Genomic DNA, 24,466 nt, shown 5'->3' with positions numbered 1-24,466 from the left:
AGTAAACCATTTCATTTCATGTTTTGTTTTGTATGTCTTGCGTTAGTAATTAGATGAGGGTTGATGTGTAAAATTTGGGAGGTGTAGGTGTTATTTTAAGGGGTTAATTCGTTGTTAAAAAATGTGTGGGCTCCCGCAAATTACCGCGGGAGCCCACACATTTTTTTACAACGAATTAACCCCTTAAATTAACACCTACACCTCCCAAATTTTACACATCAACCCTCATCTAATTACTAATGAAAGACATACAAAGCATGAAATGAAATGGTTTACTGTATGTAAACCATGTGTCATTTCATGTCGGGTTGGGGAATGATTTCACAAAAGCCGGCAATTGAATTAGCGGCTATTCTGCTATGAAGAACTCTGTGAAATATAAATAAATAAATAAATAAATATATATATATATATATATATATTTATATATATGTGTCTCAATGACATGTATATATATATGTATTCTATGTGTCTATATCTATTCTTTCGTTTGTGTTATAAAACCTGTCATAGGGCTCCATTATATGTCCATTTTGCAAGCCGGCGAGAAAATCTCGCCATACGGATTGTATACGGATGCCATACGGATTACATACGGATGCATACATGCGCAAAATACGCAACCACACCTTGCTTACAGATGACATACGGAGCACCATTTAGGGGTCATTCATCCGTTTTACGCATGTAAAATACGGACCGTATTTTGCGTCGATTAGTGTGACCCCGGCCTTTCAGTGAGGAGTCTGGCTGTGTCTGTCAGCCAGCTCCCCACCCTCACAGCTGCACATTCCCATGCAAAGTGTGACCTGCCCGGACTTGTATACTCTATGGACAGTCCAGAAGCAGTTAAAGCGAATCTGTTCTTTTATTTCTGATGCTTTCTGAATATTTTTTTTTTAATTCCCCATAAGGTTCCACAGATATGACCTTTGTATTTAAGTGCTAATTTTTATAGTTTTTACAAAAGGGAGTGTTGCTCACAGGATTCTTTGCGAGTATATCTTTAGACTTCTTTGCAAAATCACATTAAGATTATCAACTCCTGCAGATTAGCCTGCGGTTTAGCCCTGTGGTTTCACACCTCTACAATGGAGAAGGTGTGAAACTGCATCGGAATCCGCACAAAGAATTGACATGCTGCGGGTTCAAATCCGTGCAGAAAAATCCGCAGCATGTGCACAGCGTTTTTTAGGTTACCATTGAAAACAATGGTACTGTACAACGCACCTAAATCTGCTGCGGACCCGCAGAGCCTGAAATGCTGCGGATCTGCAGCAGAATCTGCACCGTGTGCACGTAGCCTAACAGTTTCTACTAAATTAAACAGAATATCCTCAAGGTAGCTATGGGAAACTAATAAAAGCAAAAACTGAGTACTTTTGACCTGATGACAGGTCTTCTTTAAACAAGCTGCTAGAATGCGTATGAGTTCCACCTCTACCACAGCATTACCCATAGCATAATTAACAGATGCCTATTTAAGAAAATATAGCAGCAATAATTGTAAGAGACATTGTATAAACGGTGGAAACAGGACATACGGGTCCAGGAAGATCAATGCAATATGGACTTTAGCTTAAAAGTATCATGGCAGCAGCCACAAAGTTGTCAGTTTATAGAAGAGATTATTAATGTAAGATGATAATTTGATAATAAGGCCTGAAAGTTTAAGAAAAATGATACTGTATAAGTAGAAATTGTCCTGGTGCACAGCTGATTGTTACATTCTTGACTTCTCTACTCCACCTTGTGGCTCTGTAATACATAGATGTGCCAGGTCCTCCACATTTTGTAAGGCATTTAGGCAAATAGAAGAAATGTCTATATGAGGCATATGGAAAGTTTTTATGACACGACTAGGGATGAGCGAGTAGTGAAATACTCGGACTCGCTGAACTCATTACGAGTAGCTCTTAATACTCGGGTACTCGTAACGAGTAGCGAGTACAATGTAAGTCTATGGGAAATGCGAGTAAAGGGCAGAGAATGTGTGTGGGCGGAGACTATGTGTGCGTGGAGAATGTGTGCGGGCGTCTGTGTGTGTGTGTGCGGGGCTGTGCCGAGCACTGCGGGCTCTGCTAGTGCTGTGTGGGGCCTGTGCGGGCTGTGCTGGCTCTGTGCGGGGCCTGTGTGGTGGCTGTCTGGGCATCGTCTGATGGGACTGCCTGTCCCATCCAGCTATGCCCGCTACAGTGACAGCATTAGCGGATGATGGGAAAGTAGTATTCCCATCATCCGACTAATGTGGTGAATGTAAAAAAAAAAAAAAAAATTAAGGCACACAGAACATACAATACAACACAACATACAGTACGTACACATAACATACAACACATAACATAGAGTACGTACGTACTCACCGCACACACCTAATTTCCAAAAGCCATTGATCACCTGTAAAAAAATTAAAATAATAAAGCAACCTATACTCACCTTTCCGCCGTAATCCCATTAATAACGAGGGTCCCACGTTGATCTCCCATGGAGAGCTGCCACATCAGCTGATGTGATCGCTCTCCAGGGGCTCCAGCGATACAGTGATGCTGCGCGGCCAGTCAATCACAGTAATGCCACAACAAAGAAGGCGGCAGCTTTACTGTGATTGGCTAACACATGCCGGCGGGAGGCGAGTAGTGAAATTTACTCGCTAGGATTCGAGTACCGCGAGTACCTCATTACTCGCCGAGTACCGAATCCTAACGAGTATACTCGCTCATCCCTAGACATGACCCATTTAAGGGTATTTCATTATCTCGATAAGGTCCTTAACAAAAAATTACTAAATATACTGGACTATAAATGTTTTGTATTTTTAAAAAATGCAATCTTTCTTGGGTTTGTCTTGGAGCAGGTTTGCATATTGCGTATAAGAAGACACCTGATTAATAATAGCTATACATTTTATGAAGTTTCATACCTGATGAACAAGCTCATGAGCAATTACAGCCGCCACTCTCTGCTTATTGATTGTTGCAGATTCATTAGGATCATATAGCAGGTTAGTCTCCCGATATGTGATCAATCCCCAGTTTTCCATAGCTCCAGTGCCAAAGTCAGGTATTGCTATTTGATCTAATTAAGAGAAAAAATAAATTTGCTGCATAGTAAACACAATAGTGAGATTTCTGCATAGAAACAAAGTCATATTAATATCAAATTATTCAAGAAATTCTGAGACGTAGAAAACACTAAGCTATCTCGTCTCAAAGGAAAAAAGACTGTGAAATGGTGCAGATCATCACAGAAAAATGTTGACTTATACCCAGGGCTCAGACTTTTTATATAAAAATTGGAGGCAACTTATTCTAATGTTATTTGGAATGAGTTGTGTCCTTTTTTGCAGCAAAAGATTTGAACAATAATGTCTTATCAACCTTGTTTGAAGATGAAAGATGAGGTGAAAATCATGTTGGATGGGAAAAGAGGGATACCACAATACAAGGAAACATGTCCTACTTTACTATTAAAGCTACTGTATGTAATAACATCTCTAAATCCATGGAAAAATAAATATGCCACACATTCAATTCATTGATGCAAAACAGCCTGATTTTTAAACCTAAAATCAAAAATTTTCAGAGTTTAGCAAATGTTATGACTGTACCCTTTACAAAGGAACGTATGAAAATGTATCTTTTTAGAAGGGAAACCATGCAACTTAAACTGATATGTCGTATAACTTATCCAGTGACAACAGACGCCAGATTTCCTAACAGAAACCTAAATGATGCTGCAATGGAGGTTCTGAACTCAAACTCATCTCAGACAGGCCTGACCACAAAAATGGATATTAGAAGTAGAGACAGAAGGATGTCAATTAGAAATGCACTAAAATACCATGTTTTTTTGGGAATTATAAGAGAACAATAGCGAGGTGCAAACCCATGGAAGTTCGGGTTCTGGTACCTGACCCGAACTTTGGAACAAACAGAACAGTGAACCCGAACTCCATTGAAAACAATTTGGACCTGAACTTTGGAACTGGGAAATTCTCTCTGTCCTCCCAGACTTCCCCCAGACCCCGAACATTAAACCAAATTTATGGGAGAAGTCCTTGTTTGGAGTTTAGCACTGGTCTGGGACAAACCCCACACTTTTACTTGTTCACAGATAGGCTAGGGTCACACTTCTGTGTCTGATTATGATATTCACACTCAAATCAGAGTGGGATCCATTTTTCTCAGATGTGGAGAGAAAGAAAAAAAGTTTCTCCTAATTCTCCATTCAGTCAGTCTGTGAAAATCGGATTATACTCGGTTGTCATCCCATTGCCGTCCGATGTTTTCCATGGTCCCATAGACTTGCATTGCAAATTTTGATCCAACACTCAGATCAAAATCTGACATGTCAATTACTTTTTTCACAAACCTCTCGGTCCGTGGAAAAATTGGGACATATGCATAGCCCCATAGAATGACATGGGTACAAGTGCTATCCTACAAAATTATGGATAGCATTCGTCTGATTTAAACAGTTATCTGCATGAGCACATAGTGTCAGTGGCATTGTTTGATTTTATAAGGTCTTCACAATAATGATATGTAGATCAATGGCCCAACAAGGAAGGAAAACAATCAGAGGAAAACACAACCACATAGGCACAAACCCAGACTTCCTCAGTTTTAGTCCTGTCATCCATCTGCATACTCCGAGGCCACAGATAGCGGCAAGAAACCTAAAAGGTGATGTCAAGATTTGCTACATCTTGAATGAAGTCATGAAAGCTGTGGGTTCCTTGACTGCTGTCAGTTTGTGCTTCATGCCAAGTGATTTTAGGACTGTAAAATGTTAATTTACATTACACTATATATCTTACTTCATAGCTAAATTAGTGCATTGCAGTATTTCCCACATTCAAGTCTTTTTACAAATAAAGCTAGAAAATAATTGTAATAATTTATCTAGAAATCTGAAATACTACATAGATATAAGCATTTGGTTTCATATTTTAGCCTTCTAAGTCAAACTTAATGTCGATTGCATTTCAGACTTTCTCAAAAAGAGGTCTTAGATGTGATTATTTCCAGAGGAAGATGTTGCTTTACCTTCAGTTTAAATCAACAAATTCAGAGTTTACAGAAGAGACAAATTGGTTTGAGCCAAAGATCAGCCATGTTATAAATGAGTTACACTTTCTCATTTCTCAAAAAATGTCATACACAATTAATTTCTCATGGAAGAATTTTTGGCCTGAATGGCCATTACAAATTTCTCCATTTTTCAGCCATGTACTGACAAATACCTTTTGATTTCAATTAAGTTTTTAAAGAGAACCTATCACCAGATTAAAAGTTGACAGTTTTTGCTCACTTTATTAATGTTGCTCTTTGAGTATTCAAAATTTTCCTTTTTAAAACCCTCCATTTGGTTCCAGAGATAAAGGCATTTTTTTGTGCTAATTGTTATGGTCTTCAGCAAGGGGGTGTGGCTCATAGGGTAATTATGCAGCGTAGTCTAAAGACATGCCTCCGATGAATCATGTGAGCATTGCCCCCAGGGGATCCTGTTTGCCACATTCTCTTGGAGAGACCATAACAAATTCACTAAAAAATATGGCCAATATCCCTGAAAATGTGTGGCAGATTTTTAAAAAGTGAAAAATAAAATATTCAATGGAGCAGAGAGAATAAAATAAAAGAAACTGGGAACTTTTCACCTGATGACAGGATATTTTTTTGATGAGCATAGAATTATTTTACTATTTTAAAACTTAGAACAGTTGCTTTTTAGCAATATTATTTTACCATTGTGTAGAATAAAGTAAAAATACAATTTATTTCACATTCAGACTGATTTTTTAAGCAAGTAAAATATCCTAAATGAAAAATGGTATCTTTTTAAACCATTGTGAGAAGGTTATTTTGATAAATGACATGTCATAGTCAAGGTTATTGCATCTGGTCAGTAATTTGATTATAAGTGGTGGGCATTTTTTTATTTAGCTATTTTTTAAGTATTTATTATGATTTTATTTATTTTTTGAGACCAATGGACATGGAAGCGGTGACAATGCCGCCATTGTATGTGTAAGGAGAAGACCCGGACCAGGCCTACCTACTCCGTGATGCACACTGACAGGATTTTCTGGTTTTGCAGGTAAGAGTGGGTGGTCACATGAAGTATGCTGTTTATATACATGTGGTCACGTACCAACTGCTTGGCCTTGCTCAATACAAGTGAATTGAGCGAGGCCAAGAACGTCTTGTCAGAATGTGTCTTACAAGTATGAAAATTGCATACTTGCGGTCACGTGAACGCCTGCTGTTGCTGGCAATACCAGAGCTGTGCAGTGCGCACTCTGTAAAGATTCAGAAGTCTGCAGTTACACAGAGTGACGGCAGACTTTCATCAGAAGACCAGATAACCCCTTTAAGGATCCATCCCGATGAATATGTCGCATGTCAGGGCAGATGTACAAAAGCTAGCTCCTATTTATGGCACTTTGGGAAAGAATAATAATCATATAATAATACTGTATGCACTTTAGTGCATAAATTAACTATACTAGAGGAACATACTGTACATACCAAGCTTTGGAAGAGAATAGCTCATATTAAAGTATTCTTCAAAAAAATCAAACACAATTTTTGTAGTGTTGGCCGCATACTCTGCTGTTTCCTTCTGTAGCGGCTGCACATAGATCTTGAGCTGGATAAAAAATATTCAAAAAGTAGTTCAATAAGAATGATGCTTTGTGAGAGAGTATAATTTATTATACTCAATACAAAATGTATCACAATTTCATTAATTTTAATATTTTTTGATATATTAAATCAGTGCTGTGTACAGTTGTAAGCAGTGTCAGAATAGGGAGCCAAGGGCCCACCAATAACATTGACTTTTGGGGAGGCCCACTTTTCACCTGCATACAAATATTACTTTACTCTGATTCACAAACCTATATCTCTATATGATAATATACTGGTTAGTTTGGTTAATGAATAATGAGATGCTGCTTTTTACTGTACAGAGTGAATCAAGTGGATTATACCAAGTACTGTCCATAAAATGAGGTTGGTGACCCAGATCTGCATAGGGGCCCACCGGGGGATTCCCCTGTTCCCATATGGGCCAGTCTGAGCATGGCTGTAAGACTCTTCACGCTGTATGCATATAGTTACGTAAAGAATTAAGGGAATTTCAGCTGCCACTAGTGGATTTGATCTGCATATGGATCCTAGGACAATAGCTGAATAAGGAGCAGACCCTCTAGTGGCAGATGCAACCTAAAATATTTTACTCAGATTTAGTTGGAGTCCCGACAATGACTACAGCAAAGGCACTGGCTGGCCTCCTTAATCTACAGCACCACTCAATCCCAGGACACAGGGTTGCTTATCCTGGGTTTAGTAGTTCTCCTGTATTGGCTGCTACCCACCAGACTTAAAAAAAGCCCTTACACTAATTACGCGTGCGTGTGTGTAAAGATGACTGAAGAGCTGGCTTCTCACACCATCAGAGGTCACACACATTGGTGATGCCTGTCTTTGCAGGGCGCCACATTAGAAAAGAAATTGTGTTTTTAATTTTTCAAAGATTAATACTCACAGGAATCCCTCGATTTGATATTCTTTCCACATAGTCAAATTGATGGACTGCAAAGGCAACCAAGTATGTACTCATGGGTACTGAAGAACGGAAATGTGTTTGCTTCCACCCATTTCCCAGGTCTTCAATTATCTAAAAAGAAAGGTAAATAGAGATGCTGTCACAACATGAAATCAATGTATTTTCTGTGTTGCACACACATGCATATCTTAATCAAGCTGATTTTTTCAGTTCATATATTTAAGTACTTGAATAAAGTCTTTCTGCTGAATGCTATAACACTTCATATTTTTGTTAGAAACTGCTGCCTTTTAAGGCTCATTCACAGTTCAGTTTTTTTCGCGTATGAATGCTATTTGCATTTTCCACGTTTAGCACTTGCACCTATGATATTCTATATGCAAAAAAAGTTTATGCATTTAAAAGTGAAAAAAAACCCTTCTTTATTATTGTGGTTAAAAATGAAAAAATGCACTGGTCACCATGAAACTCCACAATACATAACCAACCATAATCATGATAAGTCTTCTAGCTGAATCGCTTTGGTTATGTATTGTGGCCTTTCATGGTGACCAGTTGTTTTTTTCATTTTTTGCCACATTAATAAAGAAGGTTTTTTCCACTTTAATTGGATTTGTCTTCGCTGGAGATCCTCCACTTTTGTATGCTGCTATTAAAGGCCCCCTTACATTTAGCGATGCACCAGCGATCCCGACCACGATATGACCCGGACAGAATCGCTGGTGCATCGCTAAATGGTCGCTAGTGAGCTGCAAAACAGGCAGATCTCACTAGCGATGCAGCAGCGCTTGGCAGTCGCTCTTACCTTTCAGACACGGCGATGAAGACGTCCTCCACCCGCATCCTTGGCTCGCCGGCACCAGCAGGAAGCCCAGCAGGAAGCCACCGACGAGAAATGGACCAGGCCGATCTCGCGCTATCAGCAATAGCCAGCGGGGAGCAGGTCGGAGGTAAGTATCACACATAGCGATATTGTTAGCAATATCGCTGCTGCGTCACAAAATCAGTGACGCTTTAGTGATATTGCTAGCGATATCGCTATGTGTAAAGCCCCCTTAAGTCCCACACTAGCACGGCTCTGTGCAATTATCCCTCTGTAATCAGAGTGAATCTGAATGTGGTGAGCTGACTTTCCTTGTCCTACATACCTCTTTCTATGTATGATATTCTATGGGACTGTTCACATATCTGTGTTTTTTTTTGCTGATCGTGTGGTCATGAAAAATCACAGTGAGGCCTCTTTCACACATCAGTATTTTTGATCAGTATTTCATCAGTATTTGTATGCCAAAACCAGGAGTGTCTCCAAAACAAAGAACAGGAGTCAGTCTTTCAATTATATTTTTTCTCGATAAGTTCCATTCCTAGTTTTGGCATACAAACACTGATGCAAAATACTGACCAAATACTGATGTGTGAATGAGCCTTGACATGTCTGATGTTGAGCCAAATGTCGGATAAAACTTGGCAATGAAAGATCACGGGCAGGTGAATAAATCATGTGCAACCTGAATGTTGCCCATTTTTCATGGACTTGTAGGAGAAGGTGGAGAACAAATTTTTTCAAAGAAAAATTGCTGAAGCTCAAACCAAACTCTGATGAAACTCTGATCAAAAATACAGATGAAAATTGAACCAATTTTCTTATACAAGAAAATCACTGATGTGTGTACATTAGCCCTTACCCCTGTGTACATTATGTATGACTCAGCGGGTTTTCTATGTGGATGTCATTGAGGGGAGGATGGGATTCTGAAGCCTCCTATTTAAGCCACAATGTAAAACAGTTCTGGAAGATCAGCTCCTGCTCTGACAAACTTGAGTGGTCTGTGGATTCTATCGACAACCATTTTTCTCAGTGATCAACATGTAGTAACCACATTTTCTCTGCATTGACTATTATGGTTGAAGTGCCTTGCTGTTTAATTGGCTGTTGGGGTGTTAAGAGTTGTGGTGAGACACCCCCCTCTAACTTGGAGCCAGTTTTGGACATCTCTCCATTATTCGACAAGTAATCCAATCATCTGTTTTTCCATTAGGAAGCTCACTAGTTAGGAGGCATGGAAAAACGTTTCACACAATGAAAATAATTTACTCAGTAGAAATCCTTTACATTATAGCAAATATCACTCTTCTCCTTCTTTAGCAGGAATATTTTACAGCAACACACAGAGCAGACACTCAAGGACACTCATCATGCAAGCAGTCAATGCATTCCCAAAGACTTGTCTGATAAACTGACAGGACAAAATTTGCTGGAGAATGATTTTTCAGCTCAAAATGATAATAGCATGGCAAAAAAACTAATATGATAGACAACAGGCAGCAGACAAACAAATGACATATTTACCTCCACAGGCATATTGGAGAGAGCATTATAGTCGTTTGTGTGAATAATGGAAATGCGGTAAGTTGCTTTTTTATTCGGTTCATCAAAACATGGGAATGACTTGCGTGCATCTGTCGGTTCATGATCTGTGGCTGCGATGCTCCTTGAGAAGGAAATGATAATATTCAATGGGTTTTTATTTTCAACATAAGAGTTGCATACATTTTATCTTGGATGTTTTATTTTCAGTAGTATAGGGTTATATAAGGTGATTTTTGTAGATCTTACACATTACATAGCAATATCAAGATATTACAGCCTAATAAAACAGAGAAACAAACAGCACATTTGCAAGAGCAAAAGTGTGTGGCTTGCCTATTGTGCGCTGATACTTTACATGTAAATTTGCTCACCCCCTCACAGAATTAATTATTAAGGAATCTCAACTATGTTGAGTTTATTTGTGCTGACAATGACAAGACCTGCTTTCCCCTCTTCAAATGTTATTGTTGAAAACACAATAAATCACACTGGTATCTTCCCTTAGACATGGAAAACAACAAATTACTACTATACTTGTCTTGAGGATTTTTCAGGCAATTTTTGTAGTCACAATATCATGACGTTTTAATTTTGTGTATTAAATATATCTGTCAAATATCTGTCAATCCTGATTCTGTAATAGTAAAACATTATACTGAAAGTATACTGAGAATTGCACTTAATTACTATTTACAGTGGGTTCGGAAAGTATTCAGACCCCTTTATATTTTTCACTCTTTGTTTCATTGCAGCCATTTGGTAAATTCAGAAAAGTTAATTTTTTTTCTAATTATTGTACACTCTGCACCCAATCTTGACTGAAAAAAACAGAAATGTAGACATTTTTGCAAATTTATTAAAAAAGAAAAACTGAAATATCACATGGTCATAAGTATTCAGACCCTTTGCTCAGTATTAAGTAGAAGCACCCTTTTGAGCTACTACATCCATGAGTCTTCTTGGGAATGATGCAACAAGTTTTTCACACCTGGATTTGGGGATCCTCTGCCATTCTTCCTTGCAGGTCCTCTCTCGTTCCGTCAGGTTGGATGGTGAATATTGGTGGACAGCCATTCTCAGGCCTCTCCAGAGATGCTTAATTGGGTTTAGGTCAAGGCTCTGGCTGGACCAGTCAAGAATGGTCACAGAGTTGTTCTGAAACCACTCCTTTGTTATTTTAGCTGTGTGCTTAGGATCATTGTCTTGTTGGAATGTGAACCTTCGGCCAAGTCTGAGGTCCATAGCATTCTAGAAAAGGTTTTCATCCAGGATCTCTCAGTACTTGGCCGCATTCATGTTTCCTTCAATTGCAGCCAGTTGTCCTGTCCCTGCAGCTGAAAACACCCCAATAGCATTATGCTGCCACCACCATGTTTCACTGTTGGGATTGTATTGTGCAGGTGATGAGTAGTGCCTGGTTTTCTCCACACATACTGCTTAGAATTATCACCAAAAAGTTCTATCTTCATCTCATCAGACCAGAGAATCTTATTTCTTATAGTCTGGGAGTCCTTCATGTGTTTTTTCGCAAACTCTATGCGGGCTTTCATATGTCTTGCACTGAGGAGAGGCTTCCATCAGGCCACTGCCATAAAGGCCCGACTGGTGGAGGGCTACAGTGATAGTTGACTTTTTGGAACTTTCTCCCATCTCCCTACTGCATCTGTGGGGCTTAACCACAGTGATCTTGGGGTTCTTCTTTACCTGTCTCTCCAAGGCTCTTCTCCCATGATTGCTCAGTTTGGCTGGATGGCCAGGTCTAGGAAGACTGCTGGTGGTCCCAAACTTCTTCCATTTAAGGATTATGGAGGCCACTGTGCTCTTAGGAACCTTGAGTACTGCAGAAATTCTTTTGTAACCTTGGCCAGATGCGTGCCTTGCCACAATTCTGTCTCTGAGCTCCTTGGCCAGTTCCTTTGACCTCATGATTCTCATTTGGTCTGACATGCACTGTGAGCTGTGAGGTCTTAAATAGACAGGTGTGTGACTTTACAAATCAAATCCTATCAGTTTAATTAAACACAGCTGGACTCCAATGAAGGAGCAGAAGGATCTCAAGGAGGATCACAAGGAAATTGGACAGCTTATGACTTAACTGAGTGTCTGAGCAAAGGGTCTGAATACTTACGACCATGTAATATTTCAGTTTTTCTTTTTTAATAAATTTGCAAAAATGTCTACATTTGTTTTTTTCAGTCATGATGGGGTGCAGAGTGTACATTAATGAGAAAAAAAGAACTGTTTTGAATTTAACAAATGGCTGCATTGAAACAAAGAGAGAAAAATTTAAAAGAGTCTGAATACTTTCCGAACTTACAGAGACGTGAGAAAATGAGAGGAGTGAGGGGGAAAATGAGTGGAGTGAGGGGGAAAATGAGTGGAGTGAGGGGGAAAATGAGAGGCGTGATGGGGAAATGAGAGAAGTGAGGTGCTGCTGCAGTATGAGGCTGTGTATAGAGAAGAATGAGTTGCTGCAGGTGGAGGCTGTGTATAAGGCTGTGTTCACACGTTGTTTTTTTTTCGCAGATTTACCAAAAAATCCACTTAAAAACGCTTAAAAGAAGCTTCCCCTTCATTTTAATGCATTTTGCACTTTGTGCATATTGATGTGTTTTTTTCCGCGAAAAAATGCTTCACGGCAAAAAACGCAGCATGATCATTAATTTCGTGGAAAATTCAGCATTTCTTGCTATTTTCTATGTGTCTGGGGATGCGCAGAAAAAAACACATAAAAACCGCGCGCTTTTTTTTCAAAAACCGCGAAAAAAACGCACGTTTTCTGGGAAGGAGTCCTGTTTTTATGCAGAAGTTTTCTGCATTCGTGTGCACATAGCCTTAGGGGTCATTTGTGGGGGTTTCCACTGTTTAGGTACATTAGGGGCTCTCCAAAGGCAACATGACACCCGCAGACCATTCCATCAAAGTCTGCATTCCAAAACGTCACTAATTCCCTTCCGAGCCCCGACGTGTGCCCATACGGTAGTTTTCTCCCACATATGGGGTGTCAGCATACTCAGGACAAATTGGACAACAACTTTTGGGGTTCAATTTCTCCTGTTACACTTGGGAAAATAAAAAAATTGGGGACTAATTGATCATGTTTGTGGAAAAAATACGAATTTTTTATTTTCACGCCCGGGCGTTATAAACTTCTGTGAAGCACTGGGGGTTCAAAGTGCTCACCACACATCTAGATAAGTTCCTTAGGGGGTCTAGTTTACAAAATGGTGTCATTTGTGGGGGGTTCCACTGTTTAGGTACATCAGGGGTTTTCCAATCGCGACATGGTGTCCGATCTCAATTCCAGCCAAAAACGTCAAATGGCGCTGCTTCCCTTCCGAGCTCTGCCATGCGCCCAAATAGTGGTTTACCCCCACATGTGGGGTATCAGCGTACTCAGGACAAATTGCACAATAACTTTTAGGGTCCTGTTAGCCTTGGAAAAATAAGAATTGAGGGTGAAAAGATCATTTTTGTGGAAAAAATATGATTTTTTAATTGTACGGCTTTATGTTATAAACTTCTGTGAAGCCCATGGGGGTTCAAAGTTCTCACCACACACTAAATAAGTTCCTTAGGGGGTCTAGTTTCCAAAATGGTGTCATTTGTGGGGGGTTTCCTCTGTTTTGGTACATCAGGAGTTTTCCAAACGCGACATGGTGTCCGATCTCAATTCCAGCCAAAAACGTCAAATGGCACTGCTTCCCTTCCGAGCTCTGCCATGCGCCCAAATAGTGGTTTACCCCCACATGTGAGGTATCAGCGTACTCAGGACAAATTGCACAATAACTTTTAGGGTCCTGTTACCCTTGGAAAAATAAGAATTGAGGGTGAAAAGATCATTTTTGTGGAAAAAATATGATTTTTTAATTGTATGGCTTTATGTTATAAACTTCTGTGAAGCCCATGGGGGTTCAAAGTTCTCACCACACATCTATATAAGTTCCTTAGGGGGTCTAGTTTCCAAAATGGTGTCATTTGTTGGGGGTTTCCACTGTTTTGGTACATCAGGGGTTTTCCAATCGCGACATGATGTCCGATCTCAATTTCAGCCAAAAACGTCAAATGGCACTGCTTCCCTTCCGAGCTCTGCCATGCGCCCAAATAGTGGTTTACCCCCACATGTGGGGTATCAGCGTACTCAGGACAAATTGCACAATAACTTTTAGGGTCCTGTTACCCTTGGGAAAATAACAATTGGGGTGAAAAGATCATTTTTGTGGAAAAATATGATTTTTTAATTGTATGGCTTTATGTTATAAACTTCTGTGAAGCCCATGGGGGTTCAAAGTTCTCACCACACATCTAGATAATTTCCTTAGGGGGTCTAGTTTCCAAAATGGTGTCATTTGTGGGGGGTTTCCACTGTTTTGGTACATCAGGGGTTTTCCAATCGCGACATGATGTCCGATCTCAATTCCAGCCAAAAACGTCAAATGGCACTGCTTCCCTTCCGAGCTCTGCCATGCGCCCAAATAGTGGTTTACCCCCACATGTGGGGTATCAGCGTACTCAGGACAAATTGCACAATAACTTTTAGGGTCCTGTTACCCTTGGCAAAATAACAATTGGGATGAAAAGATCATTTTTGTGGAAAAAATATGATTTTTTAATTGTACCGCTGTACGTTATAAACTTCTGTAAAGCCTTTGTGGGTTCAAAGTTCTCACCACGTATCTAGATAAGTTCCTTGGGGGGTCTAGTTTCCAAAATGGGGTCACTTGTAGGGGGTTTCCACTGTTTAGGTATATCAGGGACTCTCCAAACGTGACATGGCGTCCAATCTGAATTCCAGCCAATTTTGCATTGAAAAAGTCAAACGGCGCTCCTTCCATTCTGAGCTCTGCCATGCGCCGAAACAGTCGTTCCCCCCACATATCAGGTATCAGCGTACTCAGGACAAATTGCACAATAACTTTTGCAGTCCAATTTCTCCTGTTACCCTTGGTAAAATAAAAAAAATTGAACCTGAAGTATTTTTTTTATGAAAAAAGTTAGATGTTCATTTTTTTTTAAATATTCAAAAAAATTCCTGTGACGCACCTAAAGGGTTAATAAACTTCTTGATGTGGTTTTGAGCACCTTAAGGGGTGCAGTTTATAGAATGGTGTCACTTTTGTATATTTTCTATCATATAGACCCCTCAAAGTGGCTTCAAATGTGATGTGGTCCTAAAAATAAAATGGTGTTGTAAAAATGAGAAATCGCTGGTCAACTTTTAACCCTTATATCTTCCTAACAAAAAAAAATTTTGGTTCCAAAATTGTGCTGATGTAAAGTAAACATGTGGAAAATGTTAGTTATCAAGTTTATTGTGTGCCGTATCTCTGTGATTTAAGGGCATAAAAATTCAAAGTTGGAAAATTGCGAAATTTTCAAAATTTTCGCCAAATTTCCGTTTTTCTCACAAATAAACGCAAGTTATTTGAATGAAATTTTACCACTAACATGAAGTACAATATGTCACGAGAAAACTTTGTCAGAATCACCGGGATCCATGGAAGCGTTCCAGAGTTATGACCTCATAAAGGTACAGTGGTCAGAATTGTAAAAATTGGCCCGGTCATGAACGTGCAAACCACCCTTGGGGGTGAAGGGGTTAAAATTTTGGCGTTGTAGGGGTTCATTTAAGGGGTTAATTTGTTGTATTAAATTGCGGGGACTCCCTGCAGCCTCAGTGACATCAGCGGGAGTCCCCGCAATTTAATACAATGAATTAACCCCTTAAATGATCCCCTACAACTCCAAAATTTTACCCACAAACCCTCATATAATTAATAGTGATAGGCATAAAAAAAAAACATGAAATGAAATGGTTAACTATATGTAAACCATTTGTCATTTCATGTCGGGCAGGAGAATGTTATACAAAAGCCGGCTAATGTTTCAGCGGCTATTCTGCAATTAAGAACTGTATGAATTAGAAATATATATATAAATTTGTCTCTATGACATGTATGAAATATATATATATATATAAATATATATATATTTATTTAATGTGTCAAGATCTATTAATTCGTTTCTTTATTTAACCGGACACTGTGATTTTACTGTATTTTGGAAAAAAAAATGCCAGCTTTTGGTGCGATTTTATCGCAACTCACACATCGGGTCCGTTTGCAATCCAATTTTTTCACGCCCCATAGACTTGCATTGTCGAATCCGATCCGAAAATCAGTGACAATCGCAGCATGCTGCGATTGTCTCTGTCCGAGGATCGGATCCGATCAAAAATCGCATGATTTGAGCTGCCCCATAGAATAACATTGGGACGAATGCAATGCGATTTTTTATCGCATTGCATTCGTCCGTTTTAATCGCCAGTGTGACCCCGGCCTTAAGGAGAAAAGCTGAGTTGCAGAAAAATGCTGTGTATAAAAGAGGAGCGTGAGGTGCAGGAGGAGGCTGCGTAAAAAGAAGGAGCATGAGGTGCAGGAGGAATGAGGCGGTGTTGCAAATTTGTAGTGTTGAATATATGATGTGAAATGTTTTTATGTACAATATAATCATTATAATTTGTTATAACTAACCACAGTTAGTTACTATGTCCAGGCAATGCTGGGCTCTTCAGCTAGTAAAAAAATAAAAATGATCAATGTGAATCAAAATGAATATCCCATGTAGGTTTGGAATTGGAATGATGCTCAAAATCAAAGTGGAAAATCAAATTACATGCTGATCCAACTTCATCGGAAATGCCTCAAGACAAGGAAAAGATGCTCTTAAGTGGATGTGAGGCGGCACATGTTCTCCTGAGGGAATCTCCTCCCAGAGCTGACTTGCTATTTGCCTATCATTTTCTACCTGTTGTCTGTTCCATTTGCACAAAAGCAGGAGAAATTGATTCACAAGTGTGATTTATTCAGAAGTGTGATTGACTTGGAGTTACATTGTGTTGTTTAAGAGTTCCCTTTATTATTTTGAGCAGTGTAATTTGGCTAGATCAGATCTGGGCACACTATGGCCCATGGACCACATCTGGGCCTTAGGTTGTCCTATCTGGGCTGTGGACCAGTACAGCAAAAGCACAGAGGCCTCTTTCCCCTCACCCATTTGAAGTTCTGATTTAACTGGTATTATCATCCAATACCAGTGAATATAAAGGTAAAGGACAGCACCCTCTTTCACCATTCAGTCTGTACGACTGAGTATCTCAGTGGAGCAGATGTGATGACGTCACTAATCTGGGCCTGCTGTGGAGTCTCAATCTGCAGAAAGCAAAGACAGGAGCTGTGTGCCGAGAAAAGGAGAGTAACAAGAGTAGTGTTTTTTTATTATTGTCATTCACTGTTGGAGAATACATGTGGGTCCACCATACTGTACTGGGCAACTGTGGGAGAGCATACTGTATTGGGGAAGTTGTGTGGGGCTTTCATACTGTTTGCGGGGTTGTAGGAGGGATTCTAATATGCTGGAGATCTTTAGGGGATCATATTGTGTTGGGGTATGGGGGATTATACTGTTTTGTGAGGGCTGTGGAGTCATTCATTCTGTTTTGGGAGTTGTGGGAGTGATCATACTGTGTGGGGGATAATATTGTGGGGGTCATTCTATGTTTGGCGCAGTGAGGGATTATACTGTGTGGGAGACCATGAGGACCATCATATTGTGTATAAGGAGCTGTGGGGGCTATTTTGGGGGGCTGTGGTGGCCATCATACTTGTTTAAGGAGGCTGTGGGGCATCATATTGAGTGTGATGGCAACTTACGGTGTGTGGTGACTGTATGTTCCAGCATACTGTCTGAGTATCAGTGGTACCATTATACTGTGTTAGGGACTGTGACGGTGTCATAATGTATGAGAGGGTTGTGGTGACAGTATGCTGTGTTTGGGGAGCTTTATTTGCTGTATTTGTTGATCATGATATAAGGACTGAATAACAGGAACAGTATGAGTTATAACTTTGTGATCTGTTGAAAAATAAGTAATAATAGGTTTATTAATATAACATATTACAAATATGTTAATATTAATATTGAACAGAATTAATTTCAGCATATTGGTTTGGCACTCTGCAAAAGGTGCACCATCTTCCATTGGAAACAATCCTGTAATACTCCTTTTAGAAATGTAGAAAGGACCACATCCACATTTTAAAAAATCCATTATTCCACGCATAATTCCTTATCCATATTGTTAAGATGACCATATGCATGCGACATTTGGTAGCTGAGCGTTCATGTTTTTTCAGTGAGAGATGAGAAAGCCTACACGCCTATACAGTAGGGAATAAATGTATTTAGTCATCCACCAATTGTGCAAGTTCTCCCACTTAACCCCTTCATGACCAAGCCTATTTTGACCTTAATGACCAGGCCATTTTTAGCAATTCTGACTAGTGTCCATTTATGAGGCAGGAAAGATGTATATCTTTGTACCGTGTTAGCCAGTGGATAGAAAAATATTCAGGATTGAGAGTCCTCAGTAGTTGATACCTTTTAATGGCTAACTGAAAAGATGGTAACACATTGCAAGCTTTCGAGACTACTCTTTTAAAACCTTGCGGGGCAACACAGAACTAGACCCCAATCAGAGGACCATAAAACATCCAGACTCCTTATCTATGAACTGGTCCAATGTTTATATTTATGTTTCTCCCTCTCCCATATTGATAGTTCTGCTTCACGTCACTTGTCTTATCTATTGCATTTTTTCTAGGCTGTATTGTGCATAAATATGTGACTTCAGATTTTGTATTAGTCTAGCCTGATGAAGAGACCTGAGTAGTCTCGAAAGCTTGCAATGTGTTACCATCTTTTCAGTTAGCCATTAAAAGGTATCAACTACTGAGGACTCTCAATCCTGAACATTTATGAGGCAATAACTCAGGAATGCTTCAACGGATCCTGGCGATTCAGAGATCGTTTATTTTGTGACATATTGGGTTTCATGTTAGTGGTAAATTTAAGTCGATAATTTTTGCGTTTATTTGTGGAAAAAAATCGAAATCGGAAATTTGGCAAAAATTTAGAAAATTTAGCAATTTTCAAATTTTGAATTTTTATTCTGTTAAACCAGAGAGTTATGTGAAACAAAATAGTTAATAAATAACATTTCCCACATGTCTACTTTACATCAGCACAATTTTGGAAACAAATTTTTTTTGTTAGGAAGTTATAAGGGTTAAAAGCTTACCAGCGATTTCTCATTTTTACAAAATTTACAAAACCATTTTTTTTAGGGACCATCTCACATTTGAAGTCTCTTTGAGGGGTCTACATGGCAGAAAATACCCAAAGGTGACACCATTCTAAAAACTGCACCCCTCAAGCTACTCATAACTACATTCAAGAAGATTATTAACCCTTCAGGTGCTTCACAGGAACTAAAGCAACGTGGAAGGAAAAAATGAACATTTTCATTTTTCCAACAAAAATTTTCTTTTAGCCTCAATTCATTTTCACAGGGGCAACAGAATAAAATGGATCCTAAAATTTGTTGGGCAATTTCTCCTGAGTACACCAATACCTCATATGTGGTCATAAACCACTGTATGGGTGCACGGCAGAGCCCGGAAGGGAAGGAGCGCCATTTGACTTTTTGAGTGGAAAATTAGCTCCAATCGTTAGCAGACACCATGTCGCGTTTGGAGAGCCCCTGTGTGCCTAAACATTGGCAGACCCCTACAAGTGACCCCATTTTGGAAACTAGTTCCCCAAAGGAACTTATCTAGATGCATTGTTGAGAACTTAGAATCCCCAGGTGCTTCACAAATTGATCCGTAAAAAAAAATACTTTTTTTTCACAAAAATTTTCTTTTAGCCTCAGTTTTTTCATTTTCACATGGGCAACAGGATAAATTAGATCCTAAAATTTGTTGGGCAATTTCTCCTGAGTACACGATTACCTCATATGTGGTCATAAACCACTGTTTGGGCGCACATTAGGGCCCAGAAGGGAAGGAGCGCCACTTGACTTTTTGAATGGAAAATTAGCTCCAATCGTTAGTGGACACCATGTCGCGTTTGGAGAGCCCCTGTGTGCCTAAACATTGGAGCACCCCTACAAGTGACCCCATTTTGGAAACTAGATACCAAGGAACTTATCTAGATGTGTGGTGAGCACTTTGAACCCCCAAGTGCTTCACAGAAGTTTATAACGCAGAGCCGTGAAAATAAAAAATCATTTTTTTCCCAGGAAAATTATTTTTTAGCCCGCAATTTTTTATTTTCACAAGGGTAACAGGAGAAATTGGACCTCAAAAGTTGTCCAGTTTGTCCTGAGTACACTGATATCCCATATGTGGGGGGGAACCACTGTTTGGGCACACGTCTGGGCTTGGAAGGGAAGTAGTGACGTTTTGAAATGAAGATTTTAGTGGAATGTTCTGTGGGCGTCATGTTATGTTAGCAGAGGCCCTGATGTGCCTAAACAGTAGAAACCCCCCACAAGTGACCCCATTTTGGACACTAGACCCCCCCGAGGAACTTATCTAGATGTCTGGTGAGCACTTTGAACCCCCAAGTGCTTCACAGAAGTTTATAACGCAGAGCCGTGAAAATAAAAAATCATTTTTTTCCACAAAAATAATTTTTTAGCCCCCATTTTTTTATTTTTACAAGGGTGACAGGAGAAATTAGACCCCAAAAGTTGTGAAATTTTTCCAGAGTGCACTGATACCCCATATGTTGGGGTAAACCACTGTTTGGGCACACATCAGGGCTTGGAAGGGAGGGAGCACCGTTTGACTTTTTCAACGCAGAATTGGCTGGAATCAATGGTGGCGCCATGTCGCATTTGGATGTGCCTAAACAGTGGAAACCCCTCAATTCTAACTCCAACCCTAACCCCAACACACCCCTAACCACAACCCTAACACCAACACACCCCTAACCCCAATCCCAACCCTAACCCCAACACACCCCTAACCCTAGTGCCAACCCTAACCACAAGCCTAACCTTAATCCCAACCCTAACCCTAATCCCAACCCTAATCCTAATTCCAACCCTAACCCTAATTTTAACCCTAACCCTAATTCTTACCCTAACCCTAATTCTAACCCTAACAGAAAAATAATAAATATATAATTTATTTATTTTATTATTTGTCCCTACCTATGGGAGTGATAAGGGGGGTGAATTACTATTTTTTTATTTTGATCACTGTGATAGGATCTATCACAGTGATCAAAATGAATGAATGGAATCTGCCGCTTGGCAGATTTGATGGGCGCACTGCGCATGTGCCACCATTTTGGAAGATGGTGGAGCCCATGGACACTGGGAGTGACAGCGGGACTCTGAGGGTACGGGGGGGTGATCGGAAGGTGGGGGGAGTGGAGGGAAGGAGAGTGGGGAGCAGATGCTGATGGCGGCGGCAGATCGCCGCCGTCAGTCGGTGGGGGGTTTCGATCGCCCCCGTCAGTCGTGGGGGGTTCAGATAACTGTCCCCAGCCATGACCGAAGATATTTCATGCAGGAACATGATTTATACCATGACGCCTATGTAGGCATCACTGGTCATATTGGCACAGGTTTTCATGATGCCTATGTAGGTGTCATTGGTCGGGAAGGGGTTAAAAAGATGAGAGACCTGTAATATACATCATAGGTAGACCACAACAATTTTGGAGTCAAAATGCGAAAACAAATCCAGAAAATCACCTTGTCTAATTTGGCAAGATTTATTTTGCAAATTATGGTGGAAAATAAGTATTTCGTCACCTAAAAACATGCAAGATTTCTGTCTCTCACAGACCTGTAACTTCTTCTTTAAGAGGCTCCTCTGTCCTCCACTCATTACCTGTAGTAATGGCACCTGTTTGAACTTGTTATCAGTATAAAAGACACCTGTCCACAACCTTAAACAGTCACACTCCAAACTCCACTATGGTGTAGACCAAAGAGCTTTCGAAGGACACCAGAAACAAAATTGTAGCCCTGTACCAGGCTGGGAAGACGGAGTCTGCAATAGGCAAGCAGCTTGGTGTGATAAACTCAACTGTGGGAGCAATAATAAGAAAATGGAAGACATACAAGACCACTGATAACCTCCCTCGATCTGGGGCTCCATCTCACCCCATGGGGTCAAAATGATCACAAGAACAGTGAGCAAAAATCCCAAAACCACACAGGGGGACCTAGTGAATGACCTCACAGAGCTGGGACTGCACACTACGCCGCCAGGGACTCAGATCCTGCAGTGCCAGACATGTCCCCCTGCTTAAGCCAGTACATGGCCAAACCCGTCTGAAATTTGCTAGAGGGCATTTGAAATGAAACATGGATGGGTCTTTCAGCATGATAATGACCCTGTTAGCGTGGCTGGTCTGGAGCCGGAAACTCCAGGAGTGGACCCTCTGGACCGTGGCACCGAGGGGCCCAGGGCGAGCTGCCAGGTGGAACCGACCCCTATACAGGGACCGTTAGGAGCAGGCCCAGGGGTTAGAGTACCACGGTAGCCGGTACCGAGAGGGGCTGCTCAGGATGGACTGGAGTAGGAGTGTGGGACTGAAGTGTAGATGACAGGACAGAGCTGGAACACAGGAGACAGGAGTGGAGTACGACTGTAGACTGGAAAGTGGAGGGATGGTTGGAGCAAGAACACAGGAGGCAGGATTGGAACAGGAACACCGGTGGCAGGACTGGAGTAGGACGGAAGGACTGGAGCAGGACGGAAGGACTGGAGCAGGATGGAACAGGAACACTGGAGGCAGGACTGGAGTAGGACAGAAGGACTGGAGTCGGATGGAACAGGAACACCGGAGGCAGGACTGGAGTAGGACGGAAGGACTGGAGCAGGATGGAACAGGAACACCACAGGCAGGACTGGAGTAGGACGGAAGGACTGGAGCAGGATGGAACAGGAACACCGGAGGCAGGACTGGAGTAGGACAGAAGGACTGGAGCTGGATGGAACAGGAACACCGGAGGCAGGACTGGAGTAGGACAGAAGGACTGGAGCAGGATGGAACAGGAACACCGGAGGCAGGACTGGAGTAGGACAGAAGGACTGGAGCTGGATGGAACAGGAACACCGGAGGCAGGACTGGAGTAGGACAGAAGGACTGGAGCAGGATGGAACAGGAACACCGGAGGCAGGACTGGAGTAGGACGGAAGGACTGGAGCCAGGAGACACGGATAGCAGGACTGCGAGGCTGCTGCAGGGAGCACACGAGAACGGGACCAAGACTTCAGAGAGCACACGAAGAAGCGAGGCCCAGTGTGCTAGGAAACACAACGATCAGACGCCTCCCTCAGGGGGAAGCGGCCTAATATGCCCCTGTCTGATCTGCCATTGGTCAGGGGTGCTTCCGGGTCAGGGCATAGCCGGAGCACAAGAAGCAGAAGGAAGGCGCGGCCGCGGCCTATGGCATATGCGCATTGCATGCAGAGACGCCGTCGGCCGCGCACCTGTCAGAGGTGACCGCCGTGGCTGTTGGGCGGCGGGGGGCTGCAGCGTGGGAGCGATGGCTGGGTGAGTATGCAGAGATGGTGTGGGAGCGGAGGCCGGGTTAGTATGTCGGATCGGCGTGACAGATCCCAAGCACACCACCAGCGCAATGAACGAGTGGCTTTGTAAGAAGCATGTGAAGGTCCTGGAGTGGCCTAGCCAGTCTCCAGATCTCAACCCCATAGAAAACCTTTGGAGGGATTTGAAAGTCCGTGTTGCCCAGTGACAGGTCTAAAACATCACTGCTCTAGAGGAAATCTGCATGGAGGAATGGGCCAACATTCCACCAACAGTGTGTGCCAACCTTGTGGAGACTTACAGAAAATATTTGACCTCTGTCATTGCCAACAAAGGATATATAACAAAATATTGAGATGAACTTATATTAATGACCAAATACTTATTTTCCACCATAATTTGCAAAAAAATGTTGCCAAATCAGACAAGGTGATTTTCTGGATTTGTTTTCTCATTTTGACTCTCATTGTTGTGGTCTACCTATGATGTCAATTACAGGCCTCTCTCATCTTTTTAAGTGGGAGAACTTGCTTAATTGGTGGCTGACTAAATACTTTTTTCCCCACTGTACCAGACATTTTTTGTGGGGTCTAGTGTCCAGACTAAACTGCCTTACCTTTTTCTCCTTTCTCTATCTTCACCACCATCAATCCGCAATCCCTCTCTGGCATAATTTGCCAGGAGAGAGCTGGAAGGACCCCATACACATTGGATGATCAATCACACAACAAATATTGCCTATTTTAATATGGAAATGGTGATGTCCAGTTGTCAATTTAGTCAAATATTTCCACAAGGAATAACAGAGTAATTGTAAAAAGCAGAGTTAAAAAAAAGATGCTTCAGAATTGTTAATAGAAAGTAGTGACAGGTCAGGGGTAAGGACAAGTCCCCTTTAAAGGGAACAGGTCATCAGGATTTACCCCTAAAAGTGATTAGGAGAGATTTATCCACCCTCTATCACCCTGTTTTATGATGCCTGTATTATTCAGAAAAGCTAAAGAAAAGTATTTTAAAACAAACTTTAATTGTCCCTGCTTTCCCTGCCTGTGGTCAGTAGATAAGTCTCAGACCATTGTCAACTAATGCCACTGTGCAGTGAGAGCA

The 24,466-nt window shown here is 41.1% G+C and overlaps 1 protein-coding gene across 1 annotated transcript in view; it reads right to left on the bottom strand.

The window, feature by feature from the left end:
• ENPEP (glutamyl aminopeptidase) overlaps positions 1–24,466 on the bottom strand; it is a 107,842-nt gene that overhangs the window by 63,301 nt on the left and 20,075 nt on the right. The window contains exons 2-5 of the mRNA XM_073571968.1: positions 9,923–10,064; positions 7,552–7,683; positions 6,531–6,651; positions 2,921–3,075 (exon numbers count right to left, since the gene is read on the bottom strand). Of these exons, the coding sequence (XP_073428069.1) occupies positions 2,921–3,075; positions 6,531–6,651; positions 7,552–7,683; positions 9,923–10,064 (550 nt within the window). The remainder of the gene's footprint in view (positions 1–2,920; positions 3,076–6,530; positions 6,652–7,551; positions 7,684–9,922; positions 10,065–24,466) is intronic.

The sequence above is a fragment of the Dendrobates tinctorius genome, unplaced genomic scaffold (genome assembly GCF_039654945.1).
Source record: "Dendrobates tinctorius isolate UK_male_01 unplaced genomic scaffold, ASM3965494v1 ptg000030l, whole genome shotgun sequence".
NCBI lineage: Eukaryota > Metazoa > Chordata > Amphibia > Anura > Dendrobatidae > Dendrobates > Dendrobates tinctorius.
The sequence above is the reverse complement of the archived record's forward strand: the minus strand, read 5'-3'. Positions and strand labels throughout refer to the sequence as shown.